At 37.9% G+C, this 17,663-nt stretch overlaps 1 protein-coding gene across 4 annotated transcripts in view; it reads right to left on the bottom strand.

Moving 5' to 3' along the window:
* RPS6KC1 (ribosomal protein S6 kinase C1) overlaps positions 1–17,663 on the bottom strand; it is an 85,317-nt gene that overhangs the window by 60,505 nt on the left and 7,149 nt on the right. For all 4 annotated transcript variants that reach the window (XM_012572382.5, XM_072927547.1, XM_072927546.1 and 1 more), the window contains 5 exons: positions 15,670–15,790; positions 8,608–8,723; positions 6,580–6,673; positions 2,260–2,319; positions 1,080–1,442 (listed from right to left, as the gene is read on the bottom strand). In XM_012572382.5, coding sequence (XP_012427836.4) covers positions 1,080–1,442; positions 2,260–2,319; positions 6,580–6,673; positions 8,608–8,723; positions 15,670–15,790 — 754 coding nt within the window. The remainder of the gene's footprint in view (positions 1–1,079; positions 1,443–2,259; positions 2,320–6,579; positions 6,674–8,607; positions 8,724–15,669; positions 15,791–17,663) is intronic.

Genomic DNA, 17,663 nt, shown 5'->3' with positions numbered 1-17,663 from the left:
AGTTCTCATCAGTAACCTACCCATTATTTTTGCCAGGCTCCATTAAATCAGCTCAGTAGGAAACTTCCATTGCTAGAACTGTTTAGAAGGTCTGGACCACTGCTGTGCATCCCACTGGGATGCAGCAAAGGCTTCTTGCTTGTGTGTGTTTGGTACATTCATGTCTAAGTCCAGATCTGGACCAGCAGAATGCACCTGTGCTGTACACTGTCAAACAAAGGCACAATTCTAATCTCACTCATTTGATCTGTGTGGGACAGAAGCACAATACACAGACCCTGAATTCACTCCAGGAAAGAACAATTCTTTCCCTGTACTTTATAGCTTTAAGCCACTGTTGGACAAAATGCAGATTATATGAGGTTATCACTCAAGATTCTCAAGTGCTAGAGAAGGGAAAAAATTTTCTCCCTTACTGACAAGGTGCAAAGAGGCAGAAATATGCACATAGTTGCATCCAGTCTATTAACAACAGCTTCTGCAGAAATATACTGACAGACCACAGTCTTCTGAAAAGGAAAAAAAACCTGTTCTCTCCTAACAAAGCAAGCATGTATGTTTCTATGCATCCTTTAGCTAGAAAAGGAGAACAGTTTAATGGAATAAGCAAGAGGCTGTGAGACAAGAGCAGTTCCAATCCTTTTGTGATTGGGAAGTTAACCTGAGTCTGCCTCTTCCCAAGCGTAAAATGGGGATAATTAATCCTCACTTAACCATGTAAATTAAATAATGTTTCAACAGTGCTGCAAGTGCCACATATTAATTAATGGCTAGGCAATAAAAAGGAAAGAGGCAAAAGTGGAGCACTTTGCTACTTACCTGCAAGTTGAACGCTGTGTTGCAATTCTAACAGAGGAGATATTGGGCACTCGGAAGATGAGAGCCTAAATTATCATTCAGTCTTAGAGAGAAAAGTTTCTCTCTCACATGCACACAGCTATCAAGTACGTGAAAGCCAAGCACATCTAACTCTGCATTTCAAATCACTTCTTTGCAAGGCATAAAGCTGATGTTAACCATGGAAATGCCATAAACAAACATAACCAAGGAGAAGACAAACATCATGAGAAGATCCATACCTTGAACACCTTCCAGAAGCAGATCAACCCCCTTTCTATAAAAGCTTAAGGCAGTTTCATAATCTTCCTCCTCCTCCTTCTTCAAGGCCAGTTTTATTAACTCGCCCGCTTTCTCCAAGTAATCTTGTTTGCCTGGCTTGGATTTTAAGCTTCCAGTAAACAAACCATGGCTTTCCTTTTCTCCTTCAGCTTTGCTCCACTCCTGCTCAGATGCCAGAGTGCTTTGGACTGGGGGTTCAGAAGTAACAGAAAGGCCAGCAGCTCTGCTGGGAGAACTTTGGTTGGATGCCATTCCATCATCTACCTCGGCGAGAGAATCTACATCGACTGTCAGAGAGATCAGGTCGCTGTCACTGGAGAAGCCTGTAAGTCAGAAAGACATCCATTACTCTAGACTGCTCATATACCTTAGGAGCCTTCAAAATTCTTTAACCCATTCAAAGGTTTAGCTCTTTTCACTTATGCAGTTTCCTCAGAATGCCCACAGAAACTCCCGGATTGCAATGCTGTCTCCAAAAAATTTTAGTACCTATAGAAACATTTTTTTTTAATTAAGTAGAAACTTTGTAGAACAACTGGTCTTCATTTCAGTACTGGGAAAGAAGAGACCAACATCTAACACCCAGCTTAAACTTCCAAAGCAGCTCACCACTGGGCTCTGGGAAATTACAAAAGTAAACCTGTGTGACTGCTACTAGAAAAGTCAGCCAGCAGGAGCCAAATTACTGTTGCAACAAATCCCAACATACTGTTTAAAATCAGTAAGATGAAGCATCCTCAAAATAGTAAATTAGGAGTTTGAATTAACACAGAGTTACTGTCAGCTTACGCATCATGCAGCACTCAGCTCACATGTAATACATATAATCTTCCTTTATTGCTAACACGTGGTTAAATAAATAAATAAATAACTTAACACCTCTTTCATCATGCAAATCTGAGCTAACACATTTTATTTTACATTTGCCATAAGTCACTACACCCTTAATGCAAGCTGAACTTCGGTAACTACACCACAGGTACTTTTCATGGTTATTTGGCAATAAATGACAACAAAGGTATTTCACATATATACCATTCATTCTGTAAGGACTATAATCCACAAAAGGCATTCATTCAATTATAGCTTTCTAATGATTTCATTTCCACAAATGTAATGGAGATAACTTCTAGATCTCACCTCCACATTCCGACTGGCTTGTAAGTGTCACATCATCAAGCCCACTTAAATCCTTTCGAACTGAAAAGAAGGACAAAAATGTTTCTGATGCCCATGTGTACAAAAGTTTGCAAGTTCCTTCGCCATCAGAATGAAAATACATGACCCTCCTATAAGTAAAAATACATATTATGAAACTGCTCTTTGACTGGCTATCAGAGATACCCATTTGTTAACACACCATTAAAATTAGGTATTAGATTTGCCATTTCTCACTGCTTCCAAGATTTAAAAACATAACACAGGTCCTTGCTTGGATGGGGGATTATTCAAACCCCACACTCCACCTCATTTCAACAGCAACAAGACTATAGTCCCTAACTTTCTCTGCTCTGATGATTTATGGCTAAGGAGACTTAAAACAGTAAAGTTTTCAAAGCTGGGACCTACACACCAAGAGCAAAAAAAAAAAAAGCCAGCTTTCAGGCTCAAAAACGTCATTCCAGAATAGTACTCTGCATGAGACATATGGAGCAAGCCACAAATTTGGCAGTGCCACCTGGATATCAAGTAGCAGTTTGTTTTATCACCTTGGCACATGTACCCACTGAGGCAATAAAACAGGCAACAAGGTCAAGACATTTAGCTGTTTGCATGCACAGAGAAAGTAAATTTAAGCTAAAACCTGGTGTTTGCTTTCGCCTATATAATTGTCAGAGTGACAAGTTTAACCACATTTCCACGTAACGGATTCTGAATTATTTTCAAAAAGTACATGGCAGCAGCTAGAAGCAGATTCAAAGGCAACTCCCTCAAACTTCCTTTTCTATTTTGCAGCTGTAGAGTTATAGAAGTTTACAATTTGTGGAAGAGGAGTAAGAAGGCACTGTAGAAATACTGCTTTTCTAAAAGCCAGCAGTTCCTTAACATGAGTGAGAGGAAAAAGATGTGAAGGGAAACAAATTACCAGCCACCCTTTGTCTGAAAAGCAAGGGATTGATACTTATGACACTATACTAATTGAGAGGAAGGGACAGGATGCATAGAAGACAATGCTCCTATCTTCTCATGAAAGGGACGTAAATGGAAGTGTTCAGGCAGAGAAGAAAACTGCCTGTGTAGCCCCCAATCCTCCAAGAAATAAAGAAAACTCACAACAGAAAAGTTGTAGGAAGACAGAGGATTCTTTAAGTAGCATAATAATAATGGGCCATTCACCTGCTCAATTTAGGGGCAGCAATATCAAATTTGGGGGTGGAGAACAGAGCATTTATTAACCACCACTTAGAGGTACCAGGTGGTGGAAGCAGATCTGATTGATGGACAAAGAGTGCAGAGAGAAAGCATGAATGGAAAAGCTGGGGGTTTTGGAAGGGTGTTCAGGCCACCCAGGTGAGATGAATTAGAGCCCATCCACACAGCAGATTTCACACAGACTTAAGTTTCCCTCCCTGCAGCCCAAACAAAACATGTTTGCTCTTGTCTTGTAGCCAACTGGACCAGAAGCTGTATGAACACAGCTAGCATGGCACAGAGCCTGAGCTAATAAACTTTTCTTTAGGTCAGGTTTAGAGCCCAGAGCTGGCACCACACAACAATAGTCATGGTATTTCCAGTCAGCTTATGGGGTAGGAAGCATCTCAAGTGTACAGGATTATTTCTGGGAAGATGTGTACATGGTAAAACAGAAGGGGGGGGGGGGAAAGAGAATGAAAAAAAAAATTACTTCCTGATGAAGTTCTCTAAAGAATCTGGTAAGTTAATTGATACAGAAAGATTTATGAAGGGAAAGTGGGACATCTGAACATCATTCCAATGTACTCAGAGAAGAAGACAAAGTGTTTGCCAGGAATATAAGATGAGAATAATGATGTTGAAATAGAACACAAATCTCTGCCTTGTGCAATTTTACCAGGTATCTGAAAAGTAAACACAGTTTCCAAAAACTGGTGGAAAGCCTGGGTAACCTAACCTCTTGAAAAGCAGATTCCTATGAAAGCATGAACTGCCAAGCTCCTTTTACAAGCAAGATAATTGTTGCTTATTTTGGTACAAAAACATTTCTACTACTGTCACTTTGCATCTTCCACCATTAATGTGCACACCTTCTGCAAAATGAACTTTGTCCGGAAAGAACAGATAAAACACAACCCACCCTTAAAAGCAAAGAGCAGCACCTGTTAAGGGATGGATTTGCTTCTTGGCAGTACAACAGCTTGAAGGAGCAGAGCCCACTGGAGGTCTTTGCATACCCACAGAAAGTGACAGAGTGAACCAGCCACAGTTAACTGCCAGAACCAGAAAAATCAGATGCAGGCAGGAGGCTGTGAAGAGACTCAGGGACTCAAGGCTGAGTATTGCCACTGCCATCTAGAGGTTTTACAGACAGATGTTTCCTTCTGTCCACAGCCTCCCCCCACCATAATCTGCTTTCAAACATAAGAAGATATGAGCTGGAAGACACATAGGTTTTTAGAAAATATAACTCCACAAAACTCACATTCAGCATATCCAACTCCTGTGCTCATAGTTGCTCCAAGGATCCTGTAAAAGCCCTCCAGCCGATTCAGAAGGGTATCAAAGAATTCTTCTACTTTACAAGATTTTTTTATTTTCAGTATTTTATCTGACATAAAGGAACTGCTAAATCTGCTAAGAATGAGGCCCTTGTGAATAATGAATAGAAGCGTTCACATTAAGCACTTTTAGAAGCACTCTTTATTTTATAGGGCACAGTGTAAAGTGAGTGCATTGTCAGAATCTAAAATGTTAAATTTCACAGATAACATTAAAACCCCTTAAAACTAGTTAGTGCTATATAACTAGCCCTCTTCATAACTAGCACTTCATAACTGCCCTCTTCAACTAAACAACTACATATAGACATATATGTTATATGTGTGTGTATATACATATACAAACAACAACAACTTCTATACCTTTCCCTTCACAGAGCAAAATAATGTGGGGACATTAATTCATTAACATTATAGAAGGTACTACAAAATAAAATGCAAAGCTCACTTCCTATGTAGAATACATTGTACAACTAAGCACAAAGTTACTGATACAGAGAGATCCCAGTGACAAGACATACAAGCTCAAGAAAAAAAATATTTGTCTCCCACCCACTGTTAGGAGACAAAATCTGTAGGAGTGTGGGTGGGTAGGAGGGCTGGGATGGACAAGAGATTTTTGAAGTTAGGTTTTGGAATTTGAGGTTTATTGTAAAGGGTGTGGATGTAGGGGTTCTGTTTGGAGCTGCCAGCTCCATCTCTAAGTAGGCTTGAAAGAGAGTTGAAAGAGTAAGAGAGTAAGAGAAGGTAAGAGAGTAAGAAAGAGAAGTTTTTGTTACAATATAATAAATTTTCTTTTGTGTTGAATATTTTAATTTTTACTAACTAGTTTAGTACAAGATACAAATCTTATAGCATTTACATATAGCTTATAAGAATTATTACATTACTATACTGTGTTTCATTTTAAACCTTAAAAACTACTCTTTGGACCCCTTTTGCTAAGCTAGTAGGGTCTGTTCCGACCCTTGGACTTGCCTGTAAGCAGAGGGTATTGTTTAATTAAAAGGGAATTACCTTCAGCTGGCCATACTATTGTTTTTCAGTTTTTTAGTAACTAAGGTTTGGTATCTCAAAGCTTGCTTTCATTTCAATTTCCCTTATAGTTTCTATATTCTCAAAATCTTTTGCCAAGCAATCATATTTATAAGGCTTTCCTGTTTCATCTTCCCCAACAAAAATCCATTTTTTGTTATGCAAGGATTGTTTTATCAAAGTAAATTCTATGCCAGAAAGATCAGAGCCCTTCCTAGACAAACTTAAGACATTTTTGTATAATAATGTGAATTTATACACGAGTGCTAAGCAATTCCAAAAGAAAACTTCAGAGTTAAAGAAGAATTTCCTAGAAATCACAAGGACCAAGCATAACTAAGAAACACATAAATATCTGAAGGATTGCATGGTACACAGAAATGCTTAAACTGACTCAGCCTAGAGGCAGGCAAGAAGCTCTAGTACAGTATTTATTTGGGCTGACTGACCCTTCCTTACAGCTATACTACTATTAGTGCAAGTCAAGTGCCACTAAAATTACTCTACACGTGGTATCCAAGCATGTACACCTTTAGAATAAAACTTCCAGAAGTGCAGACAGCTCTGCTGAGCCAAATTTCTCTCTTGCCAATCCCAGCTCAGCATTTTTGCCATTACAAGCAAACAGAAACTGGAAGCCAATAATCCACGAAGAAATCTGTCACTTGCCATTTACGAGCTGCTTTAAAACAGATCATGCTATGCGGTTATGTGGGAAGAGAAAGCAAACCTTCAGAGCTGCAGTCAGACAGGTTGTCAGTCAGAGAGTCAGACAGAGGCTCAACAGGACCAATCAACTCAGAGCCATCATGCACCTCTCCACCCTGAAAAAAAAAAAAAAAAAAGGCAAAGGAATTACTCAACTGCTTTGTTCTATGGAAATTCTCATTGAATAGAAGTGATAGCCAAAATGATATTTCCTGATCAGTGAGTGCTCCGTTCTTTAGAGTTAATGAATTTAATTAAACCATATAAGCCTGCAAGATTAAACAAGGACTTTCAGTTAAGCCATGCTTGGTTGCCACAGACTGACCAGATATCTAAATATTTAGCCTACTGCAGGTTCAGAATTTTGAACCACACAGACCTGCACACCCAAGTCTAACATGGAGAGAATAATAATGCTCCTGATCTCTTGTGTCACATATAGTCTGTGCCCTTCAGTGGTGCTCCCAAGCACAGGACTGTCCATCAGACTAGTCCCACTCATGACCCATTATCTTGAGTTCAGTTGTAGTTGAGACTTTACGAAGATACAAGGAGGACATTCCTCTCCAAGCCTAAAAGGAATCAAAGCTAAGAGAAGTATCAATAGCACTAGAAACAACCTAAATGTTTTTTGTTCTTATTTTAATTTCTGCTTCACATCTCAGGTGCACATCTTCCATGCCACTTTAACAAAAAATGCACCATTTTCAAAATCATATTACAAACAAGCATTGCTAATCTGTCTTGAAGCAGCCCAGCACATTTTCGCAAAAGCCAGCTCATTCTTCTGGAGTTTATAACACATAGATGCACAGAACACTCCCTTCAGATGTTTCTAAGAATTCATTGTCCAAGTCTCTCTCCACAGCCACAAAAATCTGAAAAGGAACAAAACCACCCATGGGTAGAGCTAAAAGCACACAGGCTGAGCTGATGACAGACCAAACCTAAGATTCTTTTAAGGAAAGCGTGACACCACATCAGCTAACAAATGAATCTAAATTATTACATTTGCATAACCCCCCTTGAAGACATAGTTTGTCCTAAAAAAAAACATTTGTTTTCTAGTTTTATTCATTTCCCTGCAAAACCAGAAAAGGTCCATTGGGAGGCTAAAATTAACACTTTTATTAAGCAAAGGAAGGAAACAGAAGTCTGGAAAACTACCCAAAAACACAGAAGTATTTCCAAAGAACTGAAAAAAATGCAAATGCAAATAAACCAAAAAGTAAAATTGTCTAACTTGCTCTCACAGTCATTTATTGACACCAAAGCTAAAAAGAACATTATTTTAAGTGTTTTAAAGAACACTGCAATAGTTTCATCACAAAAACAAGTGAAGAATCTTAAGCTTTGATAAAATTTTGCTCTTGCATATATATTCTTTAAATATACTAAACACATTAGTATCCTTAAGTCCCATCTCAGCCAGATGAACATTTCCTTAATTCCAGAGAGTTACTATCAGGGTACATGTAAATTTATGCTTACAAATTTGCAGAACATTAGACTAAGCTTACTGAAAATAAAGAGGTTTGAAGGAACCATTGAACAAAAACTGCTTCAGCTGTAATAAGAAGGAAGTCCACATCAATGTACTGTCCTAAAATTTGTTATGGTTCTCACAACACTGTACAAGCAGCAGGTTCAACTAGTTACATGCCAAATTTGTTGCTGTGGACCTGAGTCCACAAAGACCAGAAGGAAACAGTCTTCACTTCTTTGGTTTGAAACTATTAACACCAACTGAAAATATACAAACAGTGACATTATTTCCCACTGGAATTTATCATCACAAGTTTTGCTCATCACTCAATTAAAAAAAAATTCAAATCCCTTCACCTGAAGTTCCTGTGAAACTTTCCACCTTGTAGAGGTGTGGCATGGGGTTTTTTTAAAGCCACACTTGCAGAGCGAACGGAAAACTCCCAGTCCCTTCACAAAGCATGTCAGACTAATGTCCTTCCGTGGTTTATAAATTAAAGCAGAATCAGCCCTATACTTCAGTCATGTTGGTAAGAACCAAGTACTTCTGCAAATACTAACCAACCTTAAAAAACTCTTCCAGCTGTTTGCTGTTATAGAGAGCAGGGATATTGGCAGAAAACTGCAAGAGATCTTCAGCACATTGCCTTCTTTCTTCAATCACAGTTTCATCAAATCGCCCTGGAACAGAGACGCAGATTGACAGTTTTAGAAATAACTAGACATTTATTTTGCAATAATAACTACGACGAAAGAAAACAAATGAGACAAAAGCAACCTTCTGGAGACAATGCCCTGAGTCTATGAAAGTCACTCCAACGCTTCAGGAGAACATAGCAAATCTTCAAACTTCCTATTCTCAATTGTCCCTAGAGTCCCGTCTTCTGCAATCCGCTCGGATGATGAAAGCTGGCAGCTACGACAAGAATCCTTCGCCCTCTCATCGTAAGAATATGTGAGGCAACACTCTTGATTAGCCAAGAGACACTAACGGATGTCCAGTGTTATCTGACAATAAATGATACATGCACAATTTGACAATATGCCAGTCAGTGTCAGCCTTGATTATGGCCCAAATCCTGTAAGGAGCTGAGCAATCTTCACGTATTCTCAAGAACAACGCACAATATGAGCGGGTAGTAAACAAAGTATTGCTAAAAGCCCCCAAACAGATCTTCAATTCCAAGGTGCCATTTATGGAGGAGACAAAGTGTAGAGGAGATGGTGAAGCCCTGCTACCAGGCACTGAAGCTTTCCTCTGAAGTAACTCCATGCAGACAGGGTCTCATCTCCTTCTGGATTCAAGAGGTAAACAGAGCTGAAAGCAGCTCATTTACTAAAATGTATGAACCTTCCTTTTTCTCTACCCAGCACCCAAAACATTCCAATTAGAAAAAACATACTTAAAAAAAACAATCCCACAGTTCACCTGAAGAGATGTGCTTCTCAGGAGAAAACCCTTGGATTGCTACCTTAAATTCACATCCTTCACAATTGCACGCAACTTATTTTAGCTTTTTATATCAACATCACTTTGTTGTTGAAATAGTTACAAGTTTACAAAAGAAAAAGGGCAGAGGTTAACTGTAATAATTGGAGGAGAATAGAACAGATATTGCAACAGCTATACAGAGGGGAAAAAAGGACTGGGAAGACAAGTTCAAGAAACAGTACTGCTGTAACAGCATGACCAGAAAAATAAGAACCACCTGTGACAGCTCTGAGGCAATAACCTTTGAAGAGGACAAAAGAAACATTGAATACAAAAGCAAAATTCATTTATACTTAGAGCAAGCAAAAAAATAATCCCAGAAGAAAGTATCAAAGCAGGATTCTTTCCAGAAATTCTTCAAGTAAATAGCTCCTGCCCATGCGGTATCAGAAAAAAGAAAATAAAACTAAAAAGACACACACATACTCATAAGATCACAAACAAAGCTTTTGGGGCTTATTTTTCCCATGAAAGAAAAGAAAAGACATCATTGGGCTAATTTTCAGCTGGACAGGTTCCGTGCCTTGCTCACCCTGCCGTTTCAGCTGAACAAACAGGAGCAGCTGTACAAAAGAGTGAGCAACAAGCAAGCAGAAAGGAGGCAAAAGCAATGCTACCACGGTGAGTGGTAACACTGAAATCAGGCCCTATTAAACTGCTCACCAAACTTCCTAAGTCTTCAGAGCAACACTGGGGGTGCATTAGGGCTCTTAGTTCATTCCATGCAAAATTGGACATCATGGAAAGAAAACAACTTCCCTCAGCAAAGCAGAGCAGCATGGGCCAGCTAAATGAATCTACAAATTCACACGAATGCTGTTACAATGCAGTAGAAAATCAATGGCAAAGAAGTAAACACCTAACAATACCAGAAACAGAAAACTTTTGCAAGAAAGAAATTGTGTGAGATATTTTTCTTCATTTCTCAAGAATCTCTCTGTTTCATTTCCTCAAACTCGATAAAAGCTAATTTTGCTTATCTACATCTTCTCAGTATCTCCACTGGGCACCAGATAAGACACATCAGGACCAGTGTGACCAGTGACACATCAGGTGCCAGGCTGACCAGTGTGCATTCACTGATTGCCAGGCAGCTCACAGGTATGAGCTGAGCCTGCCTGGCCCTCAGCAGCCACTAAAACACATGCTCTCTTCTTACTCAGCTGTCATTTCAGACTTTGCAGAAGTATAATTACATTTGCAACCACCCTCACTCTCAAATTTAACTGATATTAGCCACATCAGTAAGGGGCTTGACTTTCTAACGGCACAATTACACAAGCCTTAGTTTCTTAGGACACTGAGCTAAAAAAATAGAAATACATGTTTGAACAGAGCTGGTGAAGCATTAGTCACTGTCGCATTTTCCAGCCCATTAGCATCATGATACACTATCAGGAAAACTGCTTCTAGAAGTAGAGTGCTTTAGGGGAAGGAAGAACATTAGTCAGCACTGGTTCAGTTCACAGACCTCCTGGCATCTTGCTGGCAGTTTAATTCCCAGGCAACCCTGCCCAACTCCTTCCTCCTTCTCCTTTTTTCATACTTTCAAGCAATGCTGTATTGCTCAACACTTTCACTGTCACTCTTCTCAAGGAAATGCTCAAAGGTGCTTACACAGCCAGCTGACTCTTCCAACATTTCTATCAAGATGTCATTCTGTATCTAAATCAACATTATTTCTGCTAGTCTTTACAATTCTCAGACATACAAATACTTCATTATAGGGATCACATCTTTCTGATATTTTTAAGAAGTGTCAACTACAACTTTAGCGTATAACACAGTTCTTACTCCTCCAGGGATGATCCACTCAAAATTTCCTATTTACATAAAAAACAAATGTAAGTTCCTGTTAAAAGAATCCACAATTAATTTTGTGGAGCAGACCTGAACAACTGAACACCCAGCAAAGTGTGGGTTCATACTTCAGTTAGCTTCTCACAAGACTTCCTACTGTACACAACACCAACTTCATAAATATTTTACTTCATTCAGTGTCTTCAAATACAAAGAGCACCCTTATGTGAGCTTTATAATGAAAATCATCTTTCTGACTCACTGCTAGCAAGTTATCGATATCTGGGGGGGGTTTTGTTTCTTTTTTGGTGTGTGTGGGGGAGGTGTAGTATTTTTTTATAGTAGAGTACATTTCTGCAGTTGCTAGATACAATACATGCAGATTTACCTATATTTTGGTAAAATGCCATGTATGGTCAACATATGGAAATACTTACAAGTGTCCAACAAAAACAACAAAAAATAAGTAGCTTGAAAGTACTGAAAAAATATTTTAATGCATACTAGGATAGGACAGTAATCATATCCCAGATATAGGTATCATAATTTTAGCAGCTGGATATGTTAAGATATTTAGATTTCCATGATCAAATTCACTGAGGTTTTTCCTATAAAACAAGTAGGAAATGTTCAAGTAAAGTCAGAGAAAGTCAGATGATTTCCTTTTCCCCATCCATAGCAATTTTTCTTCTTTGATAAAGCAGCTCTACTGCAACAACATAAAAATACATACACTTTGTGGCAAGTCTTTAGCATGAAATATGGAAGCACAGCATGACACATTTGTTTTTAAATGCATCTCAGTTCTCCACACCATCTCCTGAAACTCTGAGTGCTGAACTGGAGATTCTCCTCAGCTTTAACAATTCTACTACAACTAAGTGCAACTGAACCACTGCTACTACAACTAAGTGGTGTGAGAATCACCAATGTCCATTTTGCAAACTGCACCCTCTGCAAACAATAGGTACATACATTATTAAAAGCACAGGTATCCAAAAAAAAAAAAAAAAAAAAACCCACTCACCAGATGCCAGCAATTCTACTCAAAAGTTTAATTAGAAACTAGCCTAAAAGCTGCAACAACTGTAACATTGCCACAGGGAAGCAATGCTGCAGAAATGGTCCATTAAAGCAGCATGGAAACAAAAGATTTTGAGAGAGATGGACCTTGCAAGTCATCACTAACATAATAAGACTGAAACAAGTTTGTCATAGCCTTGTTAACTACAAAGATTGTATTTTAATTCCACTACAAAATTAAAAAAAACTTAGGATTTTTATTTTAAATTCAAATAAAGCATATGGCAGTTACTACGTGCAGAATTGCAATGGAAGGATACACAGTAAAATTTTATGTTGGAAATACAAAAATAATTCTTAATGGGAGAGTCAGATAGGGCTGCTCCTTTCAGCTATGTACCAATCATTTAAAATTTGTTTTTACATTACTCCACTTTTCTGTATTGTTTTGTGTCTTAGTTTCATTTAAATGTAGGGGGGTTTGTTTTCATTTAGTTTCAATTTCAAAGAGTTTTTTAGTAAATAACTACATTGAATGTTTCTATGTATTTCTTCACTCACAATGTACATTTCAATCACTTTTGTTCACAAAATACAATAGAAGAAGGATGTTTTTCAGCAGGCAATTCACTCAATTCTTCCCCTCCTTGGAGGAAAACTGTAAATACAGTTAATTTACATTTGTAGCAATTTTAAATTTTTTAAGATATTAGGCACCTATACTCTCTTCCACCCTGATTTTCTTCTACCCCTCTCTTTTCTCCCCAATGAATAGCTATCTCATCTTCAACCTGAAATTAAATTATGCCCTGCAAATACTAGCTTTGTAAATCATTTGTCCATGAGAACTCTACTCTGTAAATCAGACTTAAAATAATCTCAGAATGAAACTAATACTATATGCTTTATTTAACAATTATTGCCCATGCTCTGACGTAGCACCAAAACTTCCCCCACTTCCAGCTTCTTAAATAAGCAAAAATAAAATTACATTAAACTTGGATATAATTTGGCTGATGCCAAATACAATTTAAATCAGGAATTTCACCCAGCTCTATGCAGAGAGCCACAAAATCTGCATCAGAATTCAGCTTCATACGTGAACATTTGCAGGTGAACAAATGTGAAACACATTGAATGCTAAAACATACCAATCTGAAACACACAGAAATTTTGGGAAAATAGCCTCTAGATGACTGCCCAACACTGCTAAAAAATGCCACACAAAGAAAACCTGCAAAAAAAAAGCATTAGATATGCACCAAAAAACACCAAATACTGTCTGGGTGCTAAAACGTGCACAAGACAGCCAAACCATACATTGCATGTATGGCAATAAACACAAAATCCAGACACAACTCATGGAAACTACAAATGCACATGAAGCATGCACTAGAAATGTGGCAAAAAAAAATGCTAAACAAGCTCAACACTAAAGATGCTAAAAATATGGTGGAGGAGAGGGGAAGGATGTAGTAGCAGGAAGCAAAAGGAAAAAAAAAAAGGCAAATCCATGCTGAAGTGTGCTGTATGTTTAAAAAAACACCAAAACATATTCAAAACACATAACAGAAAGCATCACTGCAGCAATGCCTAAGAAACAAAAGACATTTTTTTAAAAGTGCAAGAAGATTAGCATTGGAATTTCATGGCAAAAGATGCCAAACATATTGGACACCCAAAATACCACTGCAGTAATGTCAAACATACTGGGACAACACTGTAAGAACCAAAATCCACCAAAAAACATACAGAAATCCCAGACCAGAAACAAAAGCATATGGCAGATGCATTAAAAAAAAATGCCAAACATCCTGGACACTAAACCCCATACAAGCTGCACAGAGAAAGCATGAACACAAATGAATGTTAATTAAAAAAACAAAACAAAGGAAAAAACCACCAAACTAAACCAACTTGTAAACACCAAAAAAAGGATTTAATAAGCCCAAAACACCTTAGGCTCTGTGAAAAGCCTGCCTAAAAAATACCTCAGAAACTGAAAACCTCACCAAAAACGACAGAAAAAAAGGATCTGGCAGACACATGCCCAAAAAAAAACCACCAAACATGTTCAAAGATTAAAAACCTTTAAAATGCCCAATGGTAAATTGCACATGGTAAATTCATGCTAAAAAGGCCCAGCAAATATACTGGATACATAGAAAAAATTCCACTGGATAACTCACTGAAAAATCATACAGTGTATGTATGCAAAAAAAAACCACTAAAGAAATCCTGGACAAAAATAACATCTTAGTCACACCCTAGAGACCAAAACCACACCTAAAAACAGTGCAAATCCACACTGGAAACCTTTAACCCCAAAAACACATTAGAAACCAAAAAGCTCATCCAAAACCAAACCAAATGCACATGACAGATGCAAGTAAACAAATGTCAAACACTTGTTAGACACTTTAGAAATTCAACCTTAAAATTTCTGGGGAAAAGGCTTCAAAAACAGGTGGTAAATGTACACCAAAAGCAACAGTCAGCAACACTTTAGAAATGCCTCAGAAACACTCACACAGCATGCAGTGGATGCATGCAAAAAAGATGCCAAACATGCTGAACACACTAAAAAATTGTTGGAAAATGCTTAAATATTGTGTGATATACATATGCACACCAAGAACATAGAACCAGTTTGTGCTGAAAATGAAGAACATACACTAAAAAAAGGTGGCTTTATAAACACAACACTGCTAAAAAAGTGTGGTAGGTGGAATTCTACACAGTCGCACCATTCTGCTGGAAGTCCACCTACAGCTCATTCACGAGGACATACACATCAGGATGAAGTTAAGATCTATAAGAGCTAATTTCTTTTTGTCACCTGTTTCCCCTGCAGAGTCACAATCCTCTTGCAGATTGAAATATGTAAAACTGATCTCAAAAGCCTAGCTAGCTAAAACTGACAATTGCAATCAAATGGCCACAATATTTTTTTCTGTAACAACCAGAATACAGCTCATCAATAAAAGCAGACAGGTCATCTATAAAATACTTTATTTGCTGTTCAAAAAGCTAATACAGACTTTATGCTCCTGAAAACAGGGAATGTATGTTGTAAAGATACAGAACATATACATCAATAAATATCTTGGCTACTGTGTCTAACATGGAGGTGACAACAAACTCTTATACATTAGAAAAATAAATAAAAGCATCAAGTTATGATACCAGCACACCTACAAGTTGAGTAGAAAAAGCACAATGAAAATTTTTCATCCAGCTACAAAACAAGATGTATTTATAGATATTGAGTTATCAAAGAATTTCAGCAGGTCAGGAAGAAATTATGCTTACCAAACACTATTGCTTTGGCAAAAGGTGGGAACAGCTCTGTGTGTCTGCATAGGTTTTTATGAATTTGCCAAAGATCTTTGTGCAGTTTCTTAAAGTCACTGTATCTCTTCCAAACGACTATCTGAAGCAGAGAAACCAGAGAGGAGTATTAGTGAGGTTCATTGTTCATATTGCATCACACCACAGATCTAGTGGGTTCATCACATCAGACCACTAACTCCAGCAAATTTGTTTAACAAAAATATACAGTCTGAACTGCCAACTGTAACAAGCATAAAAAAAAGTCATTATCTGTCCCCAGCCTGCATTTTGGCTAACAACACTACAGTGCATAGAGAAAAACTGAGTAAAAGCTGAAAGGAGGGCAAAAGCAGTGCTGCTTCAGTCATTCTGAGATCCAGACCTACACAGAGAGCCAGTAAGAGGAAAAAACGCTGGACAGGAGTGTTGCACTACCCAACAGCACACTGTGCCTGGTGCAGCTGCAGGTGTGGGGAAGAGTCACAGCAGCAAAAGAGAAAACCAGGGAAGAGAAACCCCAACACAAGCAAGGGATTTTTAAGGGCAATACGTTAAGCACCCAGGACTAGAAAACAGTTCTAAATTGTGTATGTAAAGTGTTGACCATATGTAGCCCTCATCTTGAATGTCTTTTTGTAGTAACACAAAAAAAAAAAAAAAGTTCCTTTTGTAATCTAGACAAAAAACTGTTATTGCTTCATTATACCAGCTATTCCTGATCCATCCTTTCCAGAATGTAGCCATCTCCCAGTCAGGTATCTACTTTATCCTTCTTCCATCCCATTCTTTCCATTCAAGAAAGGAGGAGAACCCAGTAGGAAAAAATCAAACCAATGAAAGAAGTAAACAATTAAATTTACACATGTGACTGCTACTGGATTTGTTATCAGGATGAAATGATATTAACAATTTTTTTTTTTTTATATCCTGACCTCATTTTTGGCCAGACACACTAAGCCACCACAATAAACCTCAATACCAATGTAAAGTGATTAAAGTAGAACAGAGGGGAAAAAAACAAGGAGAGTGCATGCATTCAGCAGTCGATTCCACAGTTGCACAAGTCAAATGCCTCAATTAACTTAATACAACTAACCACAACTTTAAATATTCCACATATTTCTGAATGATTTACCAGGTTGCCTTCTCATGAGCAACCATATTTGAAAAAGCTGATTTTTTTTTTCAAGCAAGCCAGATTTAGAGCTAAGCAAAAAGTTTAGACTTAGGGAATTTTTGTGGTGTATTTTTTTTTTTTAATACTGCAATCAGAGGCCTTCTAAGTTTCAGGAGATGCAAGTCTTACCTACAGAACAATGTAGATACAAGGTAAGAGGATTGTCAACAGTGGATATGCAAAGCTTTAGTGTGGCAACACTCTACCCACCTTATAAATTCAGCTATACTGGAACCATCAGTCCTGATTCAGACCCCCTTTTTGGCACACATTTTCATGACTTAATTACAGCTGGTACTCAGTGAAGTGTAACACACAAGTGAGGAATCTCAAGAAGGCAAACTAGTCATTTTGCTATCAGAAATAATAATTTTTCAATGCTATACTTTCATCTAATCCAATAGCCAGAGAGTGCATGATTAGCACTTCTTGAGCAATGTGCATATAGAACACAAAATTGCTTAAGATGGTGAATTCTTTAAACATTAAGTTACTGTATTGTCAGTACTTGGAGACAACATGAAATGCTGTCAGAAAATAAGAGCATGAGATTTCATTCCACTAAGAAAGCATCATTTTTCACTGCTACTACAAGTGATCACTCAATAGTCAAGAGGAAAAAAATAAATACCCTTAAGTAACTTTCATATCAAAAGCAATCAAGGTTATCCTAAAACCTTTCAGAAGCTCAGGGAAAATATGCCTTTGCAAGCATGTGGCCCAGCAAAGTTAGCAAAGCTCCCACTCTAACATCCTCATTAGAAATTACATTTGGAGGAAGGACACATTGTACTTT

Source organism: Taeniopygia guttata, chromosome 3 (genome assembly GCF_048771995.1).
Source record: "Taeniopygia guttata chromosome 3, bTaeGut7.mat, whole genome shotgun sequence".
Lineage (NCBI taxonomy): Eukaryota > Metazoa > Chordata > Aves > Passeriformes > Estrildidae > Taeniopygia > Taeniopygia guttata.
Note: the sequence above shows the minus strand (reverse complement) of the source record. Positions and strands in the feature narration are given on the sequence as shown.